The sequence below is a fragment of the Thrips palmi genome, unplaced genomic scaffold, assembly GCF_012932325.1.
Source record: "Thrips palmi isolate BJ-2018 unplaced genomic scaffold, TpBJ-2018v1 HiC_scaffold_17, whole genome shotgun sequence".
Lineage (NCBI taxonomy): Eukaryota > Metazoa > Arthropoda > Insecta > Thysanoptera > Thripidae > Thrips > Thrips palmi.
In genome coordinates this window covers 9,985,660-10,006,043 of record NW_023144626.1, presented here as the reverse complement: position 1 = coordinate 10,006,043, position 20,384 = coordinate 9,985,660, and the positions used below count along the sequence as shown (strand labels likewise).

The 20,384-nt window shown below is 41.2% G+C and overlaps 4 protein-coding genes across 11 annotated transcripts; 2 read left to right on the top strand and 2 right to left on the bottom strand.

The window, feature by feature from the left end:
- Positions 1-910: 910 nt before the first annotated feature.
- Positions 911-5,667, bottom strand: LOC117643384 (protein bric-a-brac 2-like). Of its 8 annotated transcripts, none has more exons than XM_034382242.1 (8): positions 5,394-5,667; positions 4,841-5,056; positions 4,584-4,754; positions 4,101-4,493; positions 3,784-4,021; positions 3,535-3,693; positions 3,267-3,354; positions 2,571-2,738 (listed from the first exon to the last, which is right to left on the bottom strand). In XM_034382242.1, exons 2-8 carry the CDS (start codon positions 5,054-5,056, stop codon positions 2,717-2,719), a joined length of 1,287 nt encoding a protein of 428 aa, XP_034238133.1. In that variant the 5' UTR covers positions 5,394-5,667; the 3' UTR covers positions 2,571-2,716. The 8 variants fall into 8 exon arrangements, with proteins under 8 accessions (XP_034238130.1, XP_034238129.1, XP_034238133.1 ...); XM_034382241.1 differs by having other exon boundaries at positions 2,571-2,741; positions 5,394-5,666; XM_034382247.1 differs by having other exon boundaries at positions 3,267-3,339; positions 5,394-5,666.
- Positions 5,668-5,756: 89 nt separating this feature from the next.
- LOC117643386 (UBA-like domain-containing protein 2) lies at positions 5,757-10,583 on the top strand. The gene is made up of 4 exons (XM_034382249.1): positions 5,757-5,964; positions 6,782-6,856; positions 6,960-7,065; positions 7,140-10,583. Exons 1-4 carry the CDS (start codon positions 5,857-5,859, stop codon positions 7,262-7,264), a joined length of 414 nt encoding a protein of 137 aa, XP_034238140.1. The 5' UTR covers positions 5,757-5,856; the 3' UTR covers positions 7,265-10,583.
- On the bottom strand, positions 10,552-13,811 carry LOC117643385 (tetratricopeptide repeat protein 12-like). Its single transcript, XM_034382248.1, is given in 7 exon segments — positions 10,552-10,684; positions 10,759-10,870; positions 10,963-11,094; positions 11,277-11,359; positions 11,362-11,424; positions 13,136-13,435; positions 13,737-13,811. Coding segments are annotated over 7 exon segments (792 nt in total). The 5' UTR covers positions 13,783-13,811; the 3' UTR covers positions 10,552-10,628.
- Positions 13,812-14,629: 818 nt separating this feature from the next.
- On the top strand, positions 14,630-19,680 carry LOC117643685 (pre-mRNA-processing factor 40 homolog A). Its single transcript, XM_034382712.1, has 17 exons — positions 14,630-14,934; positions 15,234-15,409; positions 15,524-15,674; positions 15,749-15,897; positions 15,977-16,062; positions 16,153-16,242; positions 16,327-16,448; positions 16,532-16,792; positions 16,878-17,106; positions 17,177-17,310; positions 17,395-17,509; positions 17,593-17,813; positions 17,906-18,100; positions 18,172-18,285; positions 18,371-18,526; positions 18,613-18,759; positions 18,849-19,680. Exons 1-17 carry the CDS (start codon positions 14,932-14,934, stop codon positions 18,972-18,974), a joined length of 2,475 nt encoding a protein of 824 aa, XP_034238603.1. The 5' UTR covers positions 14,630-14,931; the 3' UTR covers positions 18,975-19,680.
- Positions 19,681-20,384: the final 704 nt, after the last annotated feature.

The window sequence follows — 20,384 nt, the reverse complement described above, 5'->3', positions numbered from 1 at the left end:
AAAAAAGATTGAGGCCGAAATTGCGGGTGTGGTGGTGCAGTCGGTCGGGAGTGGCCAGGACCACGCCTTCGAGTGCTACTCCAAGATGAGGGGCCACACCCACACCGTGCACACCGCGGGCTGCACCGGAACCCAGCTAAGTGGCGTAGCATGGCGTGGCAAGGCGTGGCACGGCGTGGCATGGCGTGGCAAGGCGTGGCATGGCGTGGCAAGGCGTGGCATGGCGTGGCATGGCGTGGCAAGGCGTGGCAAGGCGTGGCATGGCGTGGCAAGGCGTGGCAAGGCGTGGCATGGCGTGGCAAGGCGTGGCATGGCGTGGCATGGCGTGGCAAGGCGTGGCATGGCGTGGCAAGGCGTGGCATGGCGTGCGCAGGCTGCTCGTTTGCCGATGGTTTCATTGCCGATGGAGCAGTAAATCGCAAATAAACCGCGGCGATACGCTGCCAAGTCACGATGCCTTTCGAGACGAGGGAGAGGGAGAATTGAATGTCATTCGTCGCCTGTGGACCGAGTCCGAACAGGGCTTTCGTCGCTCTGTCTCTCTCACGCACAGTGGGCCAGAAGACCGGTGGAGGCGGCCAAAACTCCAGACGCGTTTTGAGCTCCAGAGTCGCTAAATGGGACCCGAACCGAACGTGTGACCCCACCTATGGCTTGCTCTCCGAACGAGGTATCCATTGGTGGGGTCACACGCTCGGTTCGAGTCCCATTTAGCGACTCTGGAGCTCAAAACGCGTCAAGAGTTTTGGCCGCCTCCACTGGTCTTCTGGCCCACTGTGTCGCGCCCGCCCGCGAGTGCGCTGGAGACAGAACGACCACCGTGGTGGATTCAGTCTGCCGGAGGCAATAATCCATTAAAGAGACAAAATTCTGACGGGTATGGGAAGGAAATCAAATTTGACAACACTCATTGAAAATCGTAGTGAAAAAGTTTATGATGCAAGATGCTTGATAAACAGTGGATAACAATAAACGTTCATCACATTGTCACATGATACATGAATTGAAAGAGTTCATGCATTTGTACGATACACATGGTGGCCCACTCATTTGATTACTTTGTAGATTTTGGTGCACACGTTGCATTCAAAACCGTCACAGTAATTTAGTGTACCATTTGATATTCTACAGATTAACATATCAAAATCATGACAGGTACTGTATGTGGTGTACACTGACGTCCTTGAGGGAAAGGACACATAATTTACAATTCAGCTGCCACATCACAAATAATAAAGACTACCTTTTGCCCGACATAATGTACAGTAAAGACCCATTCGATGAGCAAAAGGAGCACAAGAAACAGCTGAAAGTCTTAACCAAAATAAAACATAACAAGCACCTCATGAACAAAGCTAAACAAAAGTTCTCAAACTACATTTTGAACTACTTGTGGCATATGTTAAAAAAGGCATTTTTCAAATTTCAAAATAAACCAGCTCAAGCAGAAGGGTGCACGTACCATTACAGTACACTTAGCAGATAAAGAATTACATATCTACCTTTAGGGTTGCTAAACATAGCTCATCAAAGTCACCATATCTCTGCCTTCTGCTTTGGAGCCAGTCTGACAAATTCATCGAAAGATGGCAGCAAAATCATAGTCCACAAGCCAGTTTAATTTGTTTCAGGGATTGATCATGTCCAGCTTGGGCTATAAATCAAAGATGAGGAACATTTAATTGACTCTAAAATCAATCTTAATTGTCTAACATGATTCATTTTGATCTTGTATACTTTGTCACACTCAAAATATGAACACAACCTGGTGAGATTGTGTGGATGTCACAAACAATATATTTTTTTATGCAACAGCACATGCCAAAATGGATGACAGTGAAGTTTCATAACAACAAACTCCTAGTTAAAGTAAACTTAGTTTTTCAATATTTCATTTAAAAACAAACAGGACTAGTAGGTTTCACCCAAAATATTTAACACAATAAACTACAAAAAATAAAATATAATATAAAACAATAGAGAGATCAACATTTTAATGTCATCAGCTTGACACTAAAAAGAAAGCATAGTGGATTCCTTACATTCCAATGAATGTTGTGAATGCACAACATTCTCATGTAATTCCTCTGTGATTTGATAGATGTAAACATTACTGCAGTCTAATGAAAACAAAACGAAGAATTAAAAGAACAGGAAGAAGTTAAAATGCTTCTACAGTACTGACATATCAGTAAAACAGTACCAATTCTAAGCGTTTCAGCAACCACTGAGAAAATTTGGTGGTTCAACTGTCACACAAAACAAATAGATTTGGAAATAAAATGAATCAGTCTTTTTGTCTGCAAAGGAAGCAATTTGCATTTTGGTTTAAGGTTTGTTTTGGCTTACAAAAATAAAAAAAAATGTAGAAATAAAAAACACTTCTATGACAATTTTTTTTTTGTTTCAGCAATTACACTGCATGTGATTAAATAGTACCAACAAATAATCTACAAAATTAGTAAAACTGATACTCATACAAGACCCTTCCCCTTTTCTTTTTTTCTCAAATCATTGAAACTCTTTTTGTTTGCCATGAGTTCTTCTATGCTGGTACATTTCATGCTTAGTTTGAAAAATTAACTTGCACGAGCACTCGAAGCCGTCACGCCACATGGTGTGCATGATGTTTGTATGAGTTCTTAAGGATGCAGCGTCACGATACATTTTGCCACAGATCGAGCATGGACGAGCTTCATAAAACGCCAGGCGGTTTTCACTGCCACCGTCTCCATTGGCTGCTGGCATGAAAAGAACAAAACACATTACTCTTCTTGAACATTTTTTTTGCTATAGAAGTTCCTAGAAATAGAAATTACCCTCTACTTTTTACAATAGTACAAAATCAAAACATTGACTGTAAGAGGAGTTTGATAAAACAGTACACAAAAAAGGAAATTAAATCACAATTTTGCAAGAGATACAGTAACTAGAAGGCAAGTTGATACCTACAATGAATACTACGCATGCAACCAATACAATGCTCTACGATGATCATCTGAGTGATGTGAACCTCACAAGAAAACCAGTGAACTCAAACAGATCAAGTTTCATGACTGAAAATACCCAAAATTAAATTGGAAATAATGTATTAGCTCATTGTTGGGAGCTCTACGATTCAGAACAATAAAACTCCAAACGTATGTAAAAATTAACCAAATTCCTTGAAGCAACTACAACGACTGAATTAACATTTAACTACAGAATGTAAATTGACACACATCCACAAAATTTGTACTGGATGAACATTTAGTCCTGAAACTTACTCTGACTTGAGATTCTCAGCCATCGATGCTAGATATTCTGCTGCAGATAATGGAGCTGATCTAGTCGCTTCCCCTGCTGAAACCACACCTTCAATTTAAGTTTAGGTGACCAACCAACACCTAACCTTCTTTCTTTTTTTAAATTTCTTATGGACCCATTCATGATTAACATCAGACCAAATTAAAAGTGTATCAATGTGCATAAATACAAAATAAGAGTTGATAAACAGGCTTCAACAGTTTGTGCAAAATGATAAAGAATACTTACTAGGTAGACTTGGAGTGCTCATTCGGGCAGTAGGGTGCATCATTGCCATGTGAGTCCGTAATGTTGCAGCATCTCGATACATCTTATTACATACAGAACATGGCCGAGGTTCGTGGAAAGACAGTTTGCGTTCAGGTGGAGATGATGTGAATGGGTTATCTGGAAATCATTGTGAAGTACCATTTAGCAAACTAAAATGGAAGGCTTTCAAGTAAGAGAGTTACTAGTGCCAGTACTTAGTATACGTACTCTGGTTTGCCCTCTTGGCAAGGCTAAGCATGAATGCTGTTGCTTTTCCAATTCTTTCATGAACTGAAGAATCATAGGCAGAGGAAGATGGATGCCCAGCCTGGTTTTGATAAGTATCTGTATCAACAGTTTCATCAAACTCTGGGTTTTGATATTCTAATTCTAATGCTTCAGTGGGATTGTCAATATCTAGGTCTAAGTCAACAGATTCTTGCTTCAATTGCAGCCCGACTTCCATCTAGAAAAAAAGTATTTAAAATTATACTGTGTGATAGAACATACATAAAATACCAAACAAAAAATCAAGTTGAACTCACCATCTGACTGCTTATGCTATTTGCATCTTCTGGCCTAGGTGTATTTGATTCTGTACGATTGCTTTCATTCTCAAGTGAACTTGAATGAGAAGAACCAAGGGTGCTAACTGGTGACTGCGATAACAACTTGGCAAGAGTGCTAATTGGAGAAGATGGCTTAAGCGATTCAGATTGCAAGTCTGAAGCATTTTCTCCTGGACGAGTTGATGGGCTTGTGAGTAGTGTTTGTGCAAGTATACTTTGAAGTTGTGGTACTGGACGTGTCTTCTTATTGGGGGTTGGTGATTCAGAGCGATGCCTCTTCATTGTTTTCGGGCCATTATAATCAAAGTCCCGGTTATGGTCACATTCAGAACTTTCACCCTCTTGCTCTTCTGATTCCTCCAAACATTCCTGCAGAATAACGAGTAATACAATTAATGCAGAAAAAAGAAAAAGAAAACAGACTAGAATAAAATTTTTCTGGAAATGTTTTAAACTTACTCTGGAGGCAGCTAGACCCCGAACACCAAGCATTTTTGCTGCTTCTAACAGAGGCTCTAACTGTTGTTGTTCAACTGTAACCCTCCCACAATACATGAACTCCAACAAACGACGTAGCTCTTTCATAGCCACATCTTTGAGGATAACAATTGGATGAGGGCATGGGTTCTCCTGGAAAATTAGAAAGTGTGGTCAAGAATTTGAAAAATAATTAGATTGTCAGAATTTAATGTCATTAGGACAGCATTTAACTGTACCATAAGGAGCTGTTTTAGGTGTGTGCTACAAGCTGACACAACTACTTTATGGGCCTTTACTGATTGGCCTTCACACGCAAGTGTCATATCTACAAAATCCTGATCTCCATATGATGATTCTAAAGATTGAAGTACTGTTTCTCTGTGGCTGCCCCAGCGAAGACTTAATGTCAGCTTATCTTCAGCTTTTTGTGTCATTTTATCAACTTCTGACATCTGTAAAAGAGGAAACAAAAATCAACATAGTAAAATGAAAAGCAAAGAAATAAAAATAAATTCCCTAGAGCTGCCTAGAGTTGTACAGTAAAATGTGGGACACTTAGTAGAAAAAGAAAAGGGCATAAAGCATCCATACAATGAAAAGCTCTAAATTTTCTCTTCATATAAATAAGATTGTCAAAAAAAGGATAAAAATTTATTTTGAAAAATTAACAAAGCAGTTGGTCACTTCAAACCAGGAAGGTGAACTGATCAGATGACAACCAAAAGTGAAACTCAAGAGTTTATCCAAAGAGCAGAAACCAATAAAATTGAAAAAGCAACATTCACAAACCTTGGTGGTGAAAAAAAGGGAATACTATAAGCTAATCAAAGGGGCAAATGCACAATCATTTCGGTAGGAAAGGAAAGCGGAACCAAAACAAAATTACGGTCCGAAGCCGAAATACAGCAGACGCAGATGCACCAACTAAACGGGTCTCCTGAAACTCCAGGCAGAGAAGTAGATCAAGGCTTGAAAAGTTTTCAAATAATTATTTCTTAGTTTCCCTCGAACGAAAACAAAATTTAACTTAAGAATAAGAAAATATCTTGAAACTACCCGATACTACAACTATAAGGTAGATCTGTTCAATATTTGAAAGACAAGGTCATGAGGACCCTGGCTGGAAGAGCTTCCGCAGCCATCCAGCTGCACTGTGACGTCACTTTTGGATGAGTAGCTTCGAAAACAAATCAACACTACTGCTACTGCTGTGTGTGTGCTCATTGTAAATTTTCGGTAGGAATCCGCAAATATGGACTCGTTAAGGGAGCAAGTCATGATTAACCAGTTCGTCCTCGCCGCTGGATGTGCCAAGGAGCAGGCAAAACAGCTTCTTCAGGCCGCACACTGGCAATTTGAGGTATGCTGTGTCTCTATTTGTAAACAAATGTAGAAGAAAATGGCTGACCTCCCTACTCCTGGTTGGCTGGCGACTGCCGATTCAAGCAGACTGCACTGAAGGTCAACAACTTCAAGCACCAATTACCCAAATATATACTTTGATGATCAACTGTTGGTTTTTTGTTGTGCGAGTAATTGCGCCGTAGACTTAACTTCCTGTACACGACATGGAGGAACGGTTGTTTCCTCCATGAACTCACTCTGCTCCCCCCCTCCCTCCAAACAAATAACATCTAAACAAAACACATTTTGTTATGGCCTGTTAATAGACGTCTATACAACCTATATTCTCTTCTGTCCTTGAATCAACCACCTCTTCACAAAATCAGCCCTTCAGCTGTGACAGAAAATATAATGCGAATACTTCATTTGAAATTTTAGGCCATTTGGGTATTGACATATCGTAATTTCTTCAATACGTATCTGGCCTATAGTCCTACAGCGTGTCCTCCATAAAATCGTTTCTATATTTTCTGATCATGGTTCCATTTTACTTGCTATTACAGTTGTGGCAAGATAATTGCGTTTCTGCCATTACTCAACCTGATCCAAATTTCTTTCCTTCCGCTCATCCCTCATCCCTTTCATAATCATACCAGCCGTATAGTGTCTGTTTTTTGTATATTTGACTAGTAGTTTTCTCAGTTAAATCACATACTCATCTTGAAATGTGCCAAAGCACAGAAGGTGTGGAGGGACCTAAACAACACTGAAGATTCATGCTGTCTGGCTCGATGGTATCATAATGCAACTTATTTCATTTTTTATTATTTCAGACGGCTTTGAGCATATTTTTTGAAGAGGCCTCTGTTCCACCATGCTCAAGTAATCCAGCAGCACATTTTGGACAGGTGGGCACAAGAAATGGCTACTGTGAAATAACATGCTTCCATTGCTTTCCAACTGTGATTAGGAGATGACATGCCCTTCTTTACAATTTGTTTATATTTTCAGATTTGCACTCCTTGCAACACCCCTGCAACTCCACCAAACTTCCCTGATACACTATTAGCATTTTCGAGAATGAATACAGGAGAGAAACTGGGATCGTCCCCCTCAGGTAAAGATCATGAACAAAAAAGAATATTTCCTTCTTTTATTTTTGTTTCATTGTGTGCATTTTCCTTGTGACAGGTGTTAATTTCTCAACATCCCCAAAACAACAGCCTTCTCAAATACAAGCCCAGCCCAATCAGCCCCAAGTTTTCAGAACGCAACAGCCTACACATACCGGTGTGGGCATCGATCTACAAAGATAAGTGATGAATACCCTGTGGCAGTGCATCTATGTAGGCTTGTCATGTGAGCGCGCCATCCCCAAATTATAATGCATTTGCATTGCAACTTTTTTGTGGTCTTTAAAATTTGATGTTATTCTTGCAGAGTGCACTGCCCCCAGGGGTTCTGTAAAGTTTGTGTAGAAAGTAGTAAAGGAGGTTTGAGGGATAACTATTTTGGTGGAACGACTTAAATCAAGTCAGTTGATTACTCAGTTACCAATTGTAATTGCCGGCTACTGAGTTAAAGTCTTTCGAAGTATCATCATTCGTACTTGCCATAAATTGTGTTGTCCTTCAAGCTCTTATGTTCTAAGAAATTTCAGATAGCATTGTACAAATAAACTTTACTTAGATGTGTTGACCCTTCATTGCATAAATACATAGGGCAAATCTACCAAGCAACAAACTTGTGAAATATCAGAATAAGTTTTATATTTATAACAAGATTGTTTGCATGCACTGCATGTTTATTTTTCTCCTTTAGAAAGATTTCATCACAATGATAATGCTTTAGATTTCATCACACTTTTTTTTCTCAATCAGTCTAAAGTCTAAATATTACCTGAGTGTGCTCTGGAGTAAATGTGCACTGTGTATGAACAATCTGTAACCTTGTATTTAATGGATTCAATTCAAACTTGTATTTTCTAATTTTGAGATTTCAGAAAATTTTTAAATCTTTTACCTGCTGTCTGGTACCTTATTGTGGGTTGTACAAGTAGCTCATCTATCAAATTTTATTGGATTCTTCTTCCTCATCTAGGTATCTGGTGGTTTAAAACTATTGACTCCTGGGTGTTTTTTGACCGTTGAGTAGTATAATGTAGTATTTTTAAATCCCTTATACTTCAAGTGATATTAACATGTTTGCCATAAAATCATTTACAGAACTGTCAGCATTATTATACCGGTGTTAGTGTGTAAATGTGTTTTGACTTCTATGTAATCTCAATCTCATCCTAGAAAATATGACTATATCTCAATGTACTCACTATACTGTATAAAATTATTGCTTGGCAAGATTTGTTGCTCTCATCCTGGAGATCACATTTTAGGTTTCGTGTAAAATGAAGTACACATAGTTGTGTTCTTCTTGAGAGTGAAAGTGCGTTCGAACAATGAGATTAGGTCTCGTTCAAATATGATTGCTAATTTTCTTTTTTGTTGTGGTTGGTGTGTAACCATTTAGATAAAACAACAAAAAAAAATATGTAGGATTTTGGAAAAAAAAAACATAGCTTTAATAAGCAGACATTAACCTTATTGAAAGTCGCTCTCCTTCTCTCTTTTATTCTAGGTTCTGATACACTCAATCAAATCTCAGCGTTTTTCTAATTTTGCTTAAGTAAACCATTTTGGCAGGTTTGCATTCAGTGGAATAAAACTAGTATTATGTATATGTATCTTTCTAGGAAAGCTAACTTTTGTCTTGCCTAGGCACTGGTGTTGTAAATAGCTATTTGTTAATAGTTCTGATTGTATCATGGGTGTTGGAGTTGTAGGAAAGGAGAGAAAAGGGGGGTGACTGTTGAGAGTTTTGGAGGTCAAAGAGAAAGTAAATCAGCTGCACTAACATGCATTGTTTTCAGATGATTCTCTGCTGTGCATCTGGTTTATGGTACAAATTCGTTTGTATCTTTTCTTTTTTATTTTTTGTGATAAACAATTGGTTGGATAGCAGTTTATCAATCTACTGCGAGTGTTATTAGTTATGTTATAGTAATTTAATCATTTAAGGCAGTGAAGACATCCTGGTTGAACCCCGACTGGGGAAAGAGTTAAACTACTTTAATTGATGCCTAAATCCTATTTGTAAATTTCATGTGAAATGTAGTATCAACATTATGTGATCAGTAGGAATGCAATACAGTCAAAAATGCATGATGGGACGCTTTCCTTTGTTTTCCAATATTATTTTGAAATATTTATTTTAAAGGTGTGTGCTTTAATTTTGTTTGAGTGCTGTTGTGTTAGGCTGTTCTTCAGTAGGAATTTGTCTTTCATGATTTATCTGTTATACATTTGCAACTGTGCCACTACATCAATTAATTATAAAACCCTTTGCTATTGTTGTGTCAAAGTGTGTAAAATTACCTTTTTACTAGAAAATTGGTCTTAATGTTTGGGTGTTGTCTTCTCTGCATGAGAATCTGGTAGGTCTCTTTCTTTTTTCTAAATGCCTTAATATACTGAGCTCATTTCTTGAAAGATCATCTGGGCTGTGAAAATGTTACATTTAATCTTTCTTAAACTTTAAAAGTCTCAAACCTGAGATGCAGTAAAACGAGTAAAACATAGTTGCTTCCCTAAAATGCAATCAAATAAGTTAATGGCGGACTGTAAAAGATGCACCAACGGTAAGATTATAGGTAGGACAACTCGTTATTATACGCCTGGCACATCCTTTTTAAAACTACCATTTTAACATTGAAATTGTATTCTGCATCTTTCTGCCAAATGTGTGAAATTCGATTATAGTACTGAATATGTGTACCTTTGTGAAGGATTTTGAACCTTTGTTGTTGTAGCACACTTATGTTAAAACTCATCAGTTTGCTCATTCATTGTCATCTTATTGTTTTATTAATGTGTTTTGGTACAAGACAAGTGTGTAATGAGATAGAAAGCAGGTTGCAATGAAACACCCTTGCCAATTATTTTGCTTCTGGTCACTCTTATACATAATACATCTCTTTTTCTGCTTTGAGCCATCCAAGGGAACTTATTTTCTCTACTCTGCATGTGTAGCATCACAGTAGCAATGCTTCACAGTTTGTTACACATATTACAATTTGCTTACTTTAAAAAGCAAATAAAGATACAATGTAAATATTTTTTATTTAATTGAATTTGTGTTGCTCATTGTTGAAGATGTATGTTGTTTCCTTTCAACAACCTTGGAAATAAGCAACCTACTATGGAAGCTTCATTATACGCTTTGGTAGAGACAGTTTTCCTAGTACATGTCATGTCAGTGATTCTGTTTTTTTTTTCTTTGTGCACAATTCAAGCTTAGAGTGCCAGATTGTCCTCTAGGTTCGGTCATGTTGAACCAATCTTAAGTAACTTCATCTAAGAATTTGACCTTGGTATGCATGTGTTTAATTATCTTAGTTGCATTTTGTTTAATTTTGAAGATGATATACCTGAGTTTCTTAAAGTGGAGCCAATGTAATTATAGTGCATGTGAGTTGAGCATGTCTTTGTTCCTCAAGTCTGATGTTAATGCTCCTGTCAAAATCATATTTGAGACAGATGCCAATAAAGAATAAACATTCGTGTTTCTTTCTGAAGCATACATACTCATGGGTTCATTCTTATATCTCCATATGATATTTTTTTCCTATACCTGTGTTTCCTTTTGTACGATGCCATCCTGACTCCATGTTTCCATGTAATCTGAAACACGGAGAGGCTTTCTTAAATAGAAATACTATCATTAGATCAGTGATTTGTTTACCGATAGAACTCACCTTTGATTATGTCCTTGTGATGTGGGTGTTTTTCTAATGCTGCCTTGATACATTTATCAGAGTTCTCTTTATCCTCCATTCGGTGTAAGGCTTTGGCTTTGTACAGAAGGGCCTGTAGAAAGAAAGGAACGGAACGTTTGGAGTCAGAAAACTCGTCAACTTGATGACAATTATGATCTCTTGCATGGCCCTTAACTAGTCCACCTTTAGACTGTTTTCATCCAGGCGTAATGCCCAGTCACAGTCGTCCACTGTCCTCTGGTACAGGTTCAGATTGAGGCACGTCAGGGCTCGGTTCTCGTACAGCATGGCACTGTCTCGCCTTTCTTCGATTGCCTGCACGAGACGGCAAGAACGGGTCATGAGTTTAGAAGGGCAGGGCGAGGCGGGCATGGGCGCTCAGCAGACTGATTCCGAGAGTCGTTTTCGTCGCTGTGTCTCTCTTGCACTCATGGGTCGTGCAGTCTACAGGACTTGGCAAACAGGAATCGCCTGTGTCTCCACACTTTCGAACTCGCCTGGCTGTAGAGATTGAGGGCCCTCTCAAAGTGTTTCTCTCTGAAGGCGTCAGTCGCCCTGCGCCTCAGCTCGTCCGAACGTGCCTGCGCTCTCGCCGGTCTCTGGCCCGGTTCTCGGCATCCCTCTCCACTTGAGCCATGAAGCACTCTGTAAAAATAACACAGAAATTCCTCAAATTTGGTCTGACTTGTGAACGATTGAAGTGACTCATCCCTTGTGTTAAACGCCGCCGTGGCTCCCGCCAGCCAGTGCTGCCACAGTGTAGGTAAAAATTCCCAAACGCACCAGTGCCGAAAGGGCCACCGACCTAAGCCTGCCGAGGCAACTTCTCGAAACCGAAGTCAAGATATTGTCAAGTAGGCCGCCCAAGTATTGGCAACCCTTTCGACACTGGCGATAAGTCGCAATTTTCGCATGCTTATTTGGCAGCACTGCACACGCCAGCCGGATGGGTTGCCTACTAGGGTTCTAAAAAAACGTGAAATATTTTGATGAAAAACAGAAAAGTAGCATATACGTGGCAATTTTGGGCCCGTCCCGGTTACATAAAAAGTAAAATTTTCCCTTTTTTTGACCAAAGGGGAATTAAACCGAGTCTGGGGTTTAAATAATGGTTTTGTCATCGCAACTCAAAAACACAGAAACAAGCAAAAACTCGAAAAAAAAGAATTTTAAAAAAATACCCCGCTGGGTTTTAACCCCGGGTCCGAATTCCCCGATTCGCTCGAAACTGGTACCATTGGTTTTCTTTGTCGCCCGTTTCCCAAAAATACCCAACATGCCCTCCTAGCGCACCCGTTCCCGAGACCTCCTCGCCCCCATGTAGACCATGGGACCGCAGCAGACCCCCCGGGGCTCGGTCGGTTTTGCTGCCACCGGGCGGTTCTAAGGGTCACCCAAGGAGGCGATACCAAATTTGGTCAAGATGGGACCACGGGAAGTCCTCGGACGGCGGACGACGAACAAACGAACGGACGCACAGCAAGGATATACTAAGCCCGTCCCCCCGGGGTTTTTTTTACAAAAAAAAACGGAGGGCCAAAAAAAATGGAAAAAACTTTTTTTTTCCAAAAAAAACGGAAAAAAATTTAAATTTGAAAATTGTTTGAATCGGTGGGGGGAGTAGATGAATCAATGGGGGGAGAAACAGAGCCCCTGTGGGGAAAATAATTAAATTTTATTTAAATTTGTATTAAAATGTAAAAAAAGCTGTGATTTAATTTTTTCGCTTTTTTTAATCAGTGAAGACTTATTGAGAGGGGTTTCTATCGTTTTCCTCAGTTTCCCATGTTTTTAAAGTGGATTCCTATCCAATGTTTTATCCCTTTTCTATTCGAGTCGATTGGAAACCCAAAGCTTAAATTTACGTCCATTTTTATTTTTTACTTTTTTTCGAAAAGTAAAGCGTGAAAAAAAACCCGAAAAAAACGTTTTTTCGCAATTTTTCCAAATATTTTTCACGCTTTTAAAACCCCATTGCCTACCCGCCCGGCGGCCCACGGCGCCGAGCGGAGCAGCGGGGCGCTGCCGAGAGATTCAGAAGATTGGTTTGTCGCTCTGCCTCACAGTGGGCCAGAAGACCGGTGGAGGCGTTAAAAACCCCGGACAGGTTTAGAGCTCCAGAGTCGCTACATGGGACTAAAACCCAACGTGTGACCCCACCAATGGATTGCTTTCCAAGCGGTGAATCCATTGGTGGGGTCACACGTTCGATTCGCGTCCTTTTTAGCGACTCTGGATCTCAAAACGCTTCTATAGAGTTTTGGCCGCCTGCACCGGTCTTCTGGCCCACTGTGTGCCTCTCTCCGACAGAGACCTTCTCTCAAGCAGAGACAGAGGGTCCGACTTGCCTTCTTACCCTTGGACATTTCGGCCGGGTCGCTGCCGCCGATCCTGTCGAAGGCCTTCTGGTTGATGACGGTCCGGTCCTTGCCGTGACCACCGTGACGCAGGCCCCCGTCGCCCCGCCCCTTGGCCGCGCTGCCCCCCTCGGCCCGCTGGCTCCCCTGGCCTCCCTGCCCCCCCTGGTCAGAGCTGGAGCCGGAGGAGCGTCGCCCCGCCGAGCACGCCGTCGACGTCCCCAGCAAGACGTCAGCGCGTTGGCGGGCGTCGTCGGCCACCCGGCTGTCGGAGCTCCGCATCTGTGTCACCAGTCTCTCTGGAAAAGAAGGACGACGGACTGTTCTCAGCTGTGCTGGCGATACATAGCCCCAAGCGGAACGGGTTGTGGATTTTGGGAGTGGATTTCCCCGGTGGCCGACTTCCCTCGGGCACATGCAAACTGTAGCAAAGCTGCGTCAGACTGCTTAAAAGTGAAGTCAAATCGATTATCATTTTGTCATTTTGGCTATAAGGGTGTCCGAAGGACCACGCACGGTACTAACAACAACAACGCGCCACACCACTGTATGTCCTCATCATACGCGCCTTGGGTGTTCGGGTGGGCATAGCATACTCACCGACTTCTGTCACTCTGTCCAAGAAATTATCAAATTCGTCGTCCATGGTCAGTTGAACCCCGTATGGTGCTGTGCCGTGGTGATGCTCTCGCTGTTTAGACGCCGTCCGTAACCATGACGACGGCGGCGGTGGTATCTCATGGCATGGCTTGGCGCTCGCACCTTGGTAGAATTTCTTGGATTAAATTTGTTTTTATTTGACGTAAACTTACGTGCCGTTCTAGCGGTTCGCTTTCCACTACACACTGGAAAAGCAAATAGGCCAAAATTTAAAGTATTGCATCCGCTCCAGTTTGACGAATGAGACTCACTCTCCTCGTATTTGCTTCGTCCTCTTCAGCCAAAATAGTGTATAGTTGACTGCGTGACTGCACTGTTAACAAATTCTGTTCTTTGGTACACAAAATTGGGCACGGAGAAGGTGCGGAACTTCCGTTACAGTCTCTCTCTGTAGTCTCTATGAGGATCCCAAGGAAACAGGTGCGGAAAACATGCACGGAACCTCCGTAGCGAAATACGCGGACGCATTTTCCGTGGTTGTCCACGCCCCACGCAGTCATCGTCTTCCTTTGTCGATGACACCAACAGCTCCGGCGGACCTCGAACAAAGAACTCGATGCCCACTTCACACCCTTAAAAAAAATCCTCCGTTACAACTGACACCTGTCCTTGGCCTATTGAGCGGAGGGAATTCCTGCCGATGTGCTGCTCCCTGTAATCCGCCTTCGCCGCGTTTGTTCCAGTTTCAATTCAAAAGTACAGGCTTTGACAAGACTTCGAGTCTAATTTGAGTTACCTGTTCGTCCTGGAAGACCGAAACTACATTTCCGTACGAGCGGAGTCTGTCGAAAAGAACCGCCAGCGCCAGGCATGCTGGGCTATATCCGGTGTTGGGTGCTCGCCGCTCGGACGTACCAACATCACGGCAAGTTTACTACCAGAAAACAAAAAAACTGACATTTTGTTCAAGAATTTGATATTTTATCGTGTTTTGTAAATTGAACTAGCCGTGTTCTTTCGGTTGGCGTATTATTCACTTCATTTCAGCTCTGACCAACTGATGCGTCTGCTTGTTTACCATTTAGTTTATGAAGTTTGAAACATCTTAGGAAGACGCGAAGCCCTTTTTGTGATTTTTGTCAACATTTTGTGCATCTATTAAATCGTTGTTTTGTCACGCCACTTATGAAGCAAAATGGTAAGTCCATTATTTAAGCTCACCACTTGTTTTTATGACGATCCTATTTTAAATGGACCGGCGGATCCTGTTTGTTGTCGGGCACCTTTTGCAGGTTATGTTACCTACACCGGCAGATATGTCTGCAATTTCTTTTAAACACATTGTAAATTAACTCACAACCATATTTTCACCCTGTCTTCCATATTTTCCCCTCGCACAACAATTTTTACTGATAGCAGGTGTTGATCAAATTTCTGATCCAGTCTATTCAATTTTGCTCAAACCACTGCTGATGCATTGTAATTTTTTATTTTCAGGCAGGACCTGAGGGAGGCGCCCCGCCAGGGGCATTTTCCGCTGGAATGCCCCACATGGCTCCTGGCTTTATTCCAACCCCAGGAATGGCAAACCCTGGACCCATGTTCAACATGCCGCCTCCTGGCTTCGGCGTTCCAGGCTATGCCCCAGCAACCAACGGAGAGAGCCAGCTGAAGTAAGTGTGACCGGAAGCTTGGCATTTTGACGACACAGTGTAGTCGCTTTCAGTCGCAGTGGCCTTTGTGTATGCTGTCACATCTATTGATGTTCTGCTCTTGTGGTTTTACAGCGGTGTTGATGACAACTCCAACCCATCTCTAGGTTTCAAAAAGAGCGATTGGTCAGAACACACTGCACCTGACGGTAGAATCTATTATTACAATTCTGTTACCAAGAATAGCTTATGGGAGAAACCGGATGAACTGAAAACCACCACAGAGGTAATTTTCAAGCTGCCTGATTTCAAACCAAATGATAGCACAATTACTATTTTGGTTGAAACATTGTTTTCTAGCTCCTCCTCTCCAAATGTCCCTGGAAAGAGTACACGTCAGAAACTGGTAAAACCTACTATCACAATGTTGAAACTAAAGAGTCCCGTTGGGTGATACCAGATGAACTGAAAGATCTGAAAAATCGGATTGCTGCTGAAGAAGTTAAAAGGTAGTAATCTTGTGGCTTTTACCCCCTCTTTGTTTTGGATTTGTTTCATTGTTTTAAATGTCTTTTTTTTCTCTTTTAGCATTGCTGTTCCTGCCATTGCTGGTATTGGAGGTCCTTCCCTACCCCTAGGGGCTGCTCCTATGATGCCCATTCCCCCTGGTGGAGGTAGGCATTCTTCTGTTCCAAATTTCCATTGTACCCTGTCATTTTCTGATTTGTGCTTTAATTTTTTCAAATTTGGTTTTTGAATTTTAGTACACCTTGGCACACCACCTCACAACATGAAAAACAGCTCTGCTCTGGATGCGGCAATGGCAGCCACCCTTGCCACTCTTGGAGGCGGAGGTAAATGTGGATTGAAGATATGCTTTTATCAGTACTTCATCTCACACGATTAGTACTCTTATTTCTAAAATTTTTACTTCTAAGGTGATGCTGCATCCAAGAAAGGATTTACCCCGGCTAATAAAAATGATGGTGCTGAACCGAAATTAGTTTTTAAAGATAAAAAGGAGGCAATTGAGGCTGTGAAAGACCTGCTGAGGGATCATGTAAGTCTTGTATTTTATGCATTATTTAATGCCTTATTACCAAGGTTTCCATATCTAATAGTATATTTTTGCATTGGTTCTAGGATGTACCAAGCAATGCATCATGGGAAGCAGCAGTTAAATTAATTCAGCATGATTCAAGGTATGCTGTTATAAAGAATTTGAATGAGCGAAAACAGGCATTTAACGCTTACAAGACACAAAGACAGAAGGAAGAAAAAGAGGGTCAGCGATTAAGAGCCAAAAAGGCTAAGGAGGATCTTGAGGAATATTTGATGAACAATCCTCGAATGACTTCTTTGACCAAGTATTACAGATGTGAAGAAATGTATGGAGTCCTTGATGTGAGTGCATTTTTAAAAAAAAGTCAAATGTACTTGTTAATTTTCTGTGCATCACATGCATTATCATAAACATTTCTGAGTGCAGGTTTGGAAGAATGTGAGTGAAAACGACAGAAGGGATATCTATGAAGACGTAATCTTCAATCTTGCAAAAAAGGAAAAAGAAGATGCTAAAAATCTGAAAAAACGTAACATGAAAACCCTGTCAGAAATTTTGGACTCGATGACTAGCATCAATTATCGTTCCACTTGGCAAGAAGCTCAGCAGGTGCTCATTGAAAACCCTGCTTTTGCTGATGACGCAGATTTATTGGGTGAGTCCAGCTCCATTCCTGTTAGGCTATTCTTGAGAATATTAATCAATAATTGGAAATTTTCTCTCAGCCATGGACAAAGAAGATGCATTAATTGTATTTGAAGAACATATAAGAGAACTTCAGAAGGAGGAAGAAGAAGAAAAGGAAAGGGACAAGCGCCGATTAAAAAGACAGCATCGAAAGAATCGAGATGCTTTTATTGTAAGTAGTTGCAGTTCAACCTACTCTCATGACCCTTATGCTGATTTGCATCAATTAATGCATTTTTGTTATTATTTGGCTCAGTCTCTCCTAGATGAACTTCACGAACAAGGGAAACTTACATCTATGTCATTATGGGTCGAACTCTATCCAATTATTAGTGCTGATCTAAGGTTTTCAGCCATGCTAGGTCAAGGAGGTATGTTGAAAAGAGTATTCAGTAATTTTGGAGATTTCCTTTTTATGTTTTCATTTTACACTCTTGTCCTTTCCTTCTTTTAGGTTCAACTCCTTTAGATTTGTTTAAATTTTATGTTGAAGACTTGAAGTCTCGCTTCCATGATGAAAAGAAAATAATAAAAGAAATATTGAAGGAGAAGAACTTTGATGTACAAGTGACCACTTCATTCGAAACATTTGCAACTGTGGTTTGTGATGATCGTAGATCAGCTACATTGGATGCAGGCAATGTCAAACTTACATATAATGCTTTGCTTGAAAAGGTGATTGTCCTTGATATTTGATCTGTTCTTAGAAATTTCACATATTGTTATTCATTTTAACTTTCTTTAAATTGTTTTGTATGTTGATGTAGGCTGAGGCAAGAGAATCACAGCGCCAAAAAGATGAGGCCAGGAAATTCAAGAAACTTGAAGCTGCGTTCAAGCAGCTGATCAAATCTACGGATGTAACATATGAAACTCCTTGGGAAGAGGCCCGCCTGAAATTTGAGGGTGACAAAGCATTTGAGGCAATCACCCTTGAATCTGAGCGTGTTCGGATATATAAGGTAAATCTAATATTAATAATGTGCTGAAGACGTCCATCTCACTCTGCTAATTGTAATTTTATGGTTTGAAGGAATTTCAACATGAAAATGAAGATTCTTGTGCTCATTATCACATTCGGCCCAAAAAGTCAAAAAAATCAAAATCAAAGAAAAAGAAATCAAACTCCAGATCCAGATCTCGATCAGTAAGTACGATTTGCTGTTATCTCCATCTCTGTTTTATCTATTGACAAAATGTCTCAAACTAAGAAATATTATCTTTTCTTTTAGTTATCTGACACAGAAGATGAACATGGGAAGAGGAAAAAACGAAAGAGGAGGTCACGTTCTAGAAGTGAAAGTCATTCAAGTTCAGGTTCTGATAGACATCCATCAAAACGATCCAAACGCAAGAAGGCCAAGAAGAGGAAAGGAAGAAGTAGATCGGTAATGAATGAATTATCATTTGTATATTTTATCTTGCTCTGAAACCTGCCAAGATCACATTTTTAATTTTCTCAAATGGTTTACAGCCTTCAGCTCACCGGTCAGGCTCAGATGATGGCACCAGAAGTAAAACTGCTCCTCCTGCAGAAGACACTGTGGTCTCTGATGCAACTGTGTTCCCCCCTGAAGTAAGCGTTGAGAAGGATCCCCCTGAATCTCCTTCTGCTGTTAAGGTGGGTACATCTTATGATTGGAAATAATTGAAAATTTGTTTCTTTTGTGTTCTTGCAATTTATTTTGCCACATCTTAACTTTTTTTCAGGATGCCCCTAAAGAAGAAGGAGAAACTACCGATCGGGTGTCAGAGGAAAGAGAACTCAGTGAAGATGAACTTGAAAATCAGAGACTGCTTCTCTTGAAGCAGCTTCAAGAGCAACAAGAGGATTAGTGTCTGTGAAAAAGAGAAACAAATTTTACTTACAACAATCTGCGTGCTTGAATTTGACAATGGTTATTTTCAAATAACCAAAACCTTCATTGTATGGACTGTTTGTATGAATTTGCCCCATATTGGTGCAGAAGAAATAATTTGTACAAAGGGTAATCAATTTTCTCTTAGACCAGAGTGTAGTCAAATGTGTCTTGGGATAGCTGATAATCATTGGAATGCTAAATGGTCAACTCCTTTATCATTTAATCGTTTTTCAATCATGCTTACCATGGTTTTGCTCATTTAGTATGATGAAAATGAGTGGCAAAGGGGAGGCAGTGCCAAGCTGTGTTTTATTCAATATTGCAAATTTTTTATAAGTATTACACAAAATTAGTAAAAAAAATTTCAAACCTCTTAAGTATATTATTTATGGTTCAAAAGCGTCATGTGTGACAACCATTTTAGAGTCATAAGTGGGCTGCGTACCTTTTGTTACTGTGGTTTCATTTCGAGTTTCACTTCCTGTAAACCATCCAGTGATTTTAATTTTTTAACTTATTAAAAGGTTACATCATATCTGAATTTAGTCATTGTACTTAAAAGACACCAAAAAAACAAAACAAAAAAAAACCTCTGGAGTCATAATGTAAATCAGAACACCACTCATGAACTTTGTGGATTTTAAAATAATCTGTGAACATAAAATAAATAATGCAACTAATCCGCGTCTATTGATGACTTTCCTGAAAGCTGGTCACAAACCGATTCAACGTGTGTGAAAGTGGAAGAGATCTCTTCTTTCGCGTCCCATAGCCCGGCCGTTTCGAAATGACGTCATGGCGTAGCGCCCGCGCTCGCCAGGTGGTCTAGCCCGTAATGATAATGGTAAAAGCATAGGCCGGCCCGCCGAGCGCCGCGGTGTTGCGGTGCTGCCTACCCGCCGTTCGTCGGGCGCTCGGCTCGGAGCGAGGCGGGCATCTGATCATTGAGTAACTGAACTGAACGACATCAGGTGGCCGACAGTGCAAACGAAATTTGTTCGTCTTCGGCTTCAGCTTCTTCGCTTTGAGACTCGCCTCCCCTTTCGGCGAGTCACAGTGGGCCAGAAGCCGGTGGAGGCGGCCAAAACTCTAGACGCGTTTTGAGCTCCAGAGTCGCTAAATGGGTCTCGAACCGAACGTGTGACCCCACCAATGGATTGCTCTCCGAACGAGGAATCCATTGGTGGGGTCACACGTTCGGTTCGAGTCCCATTTAGCGACTCTGGAGCTCAAAACGCGTCCAGAGTTTTGGCCGCCTCCACCGGCTTCTGGCCCACTGTGCGAGTGGCGCGTCGCGTCGCGTCGCCTGCCGGCCGGTAGCATCCAGCGGGTCTTCGGCGGGCCGGGCCGGGCCGGACCGGCACCGGCCACTCCCCGACCCGAC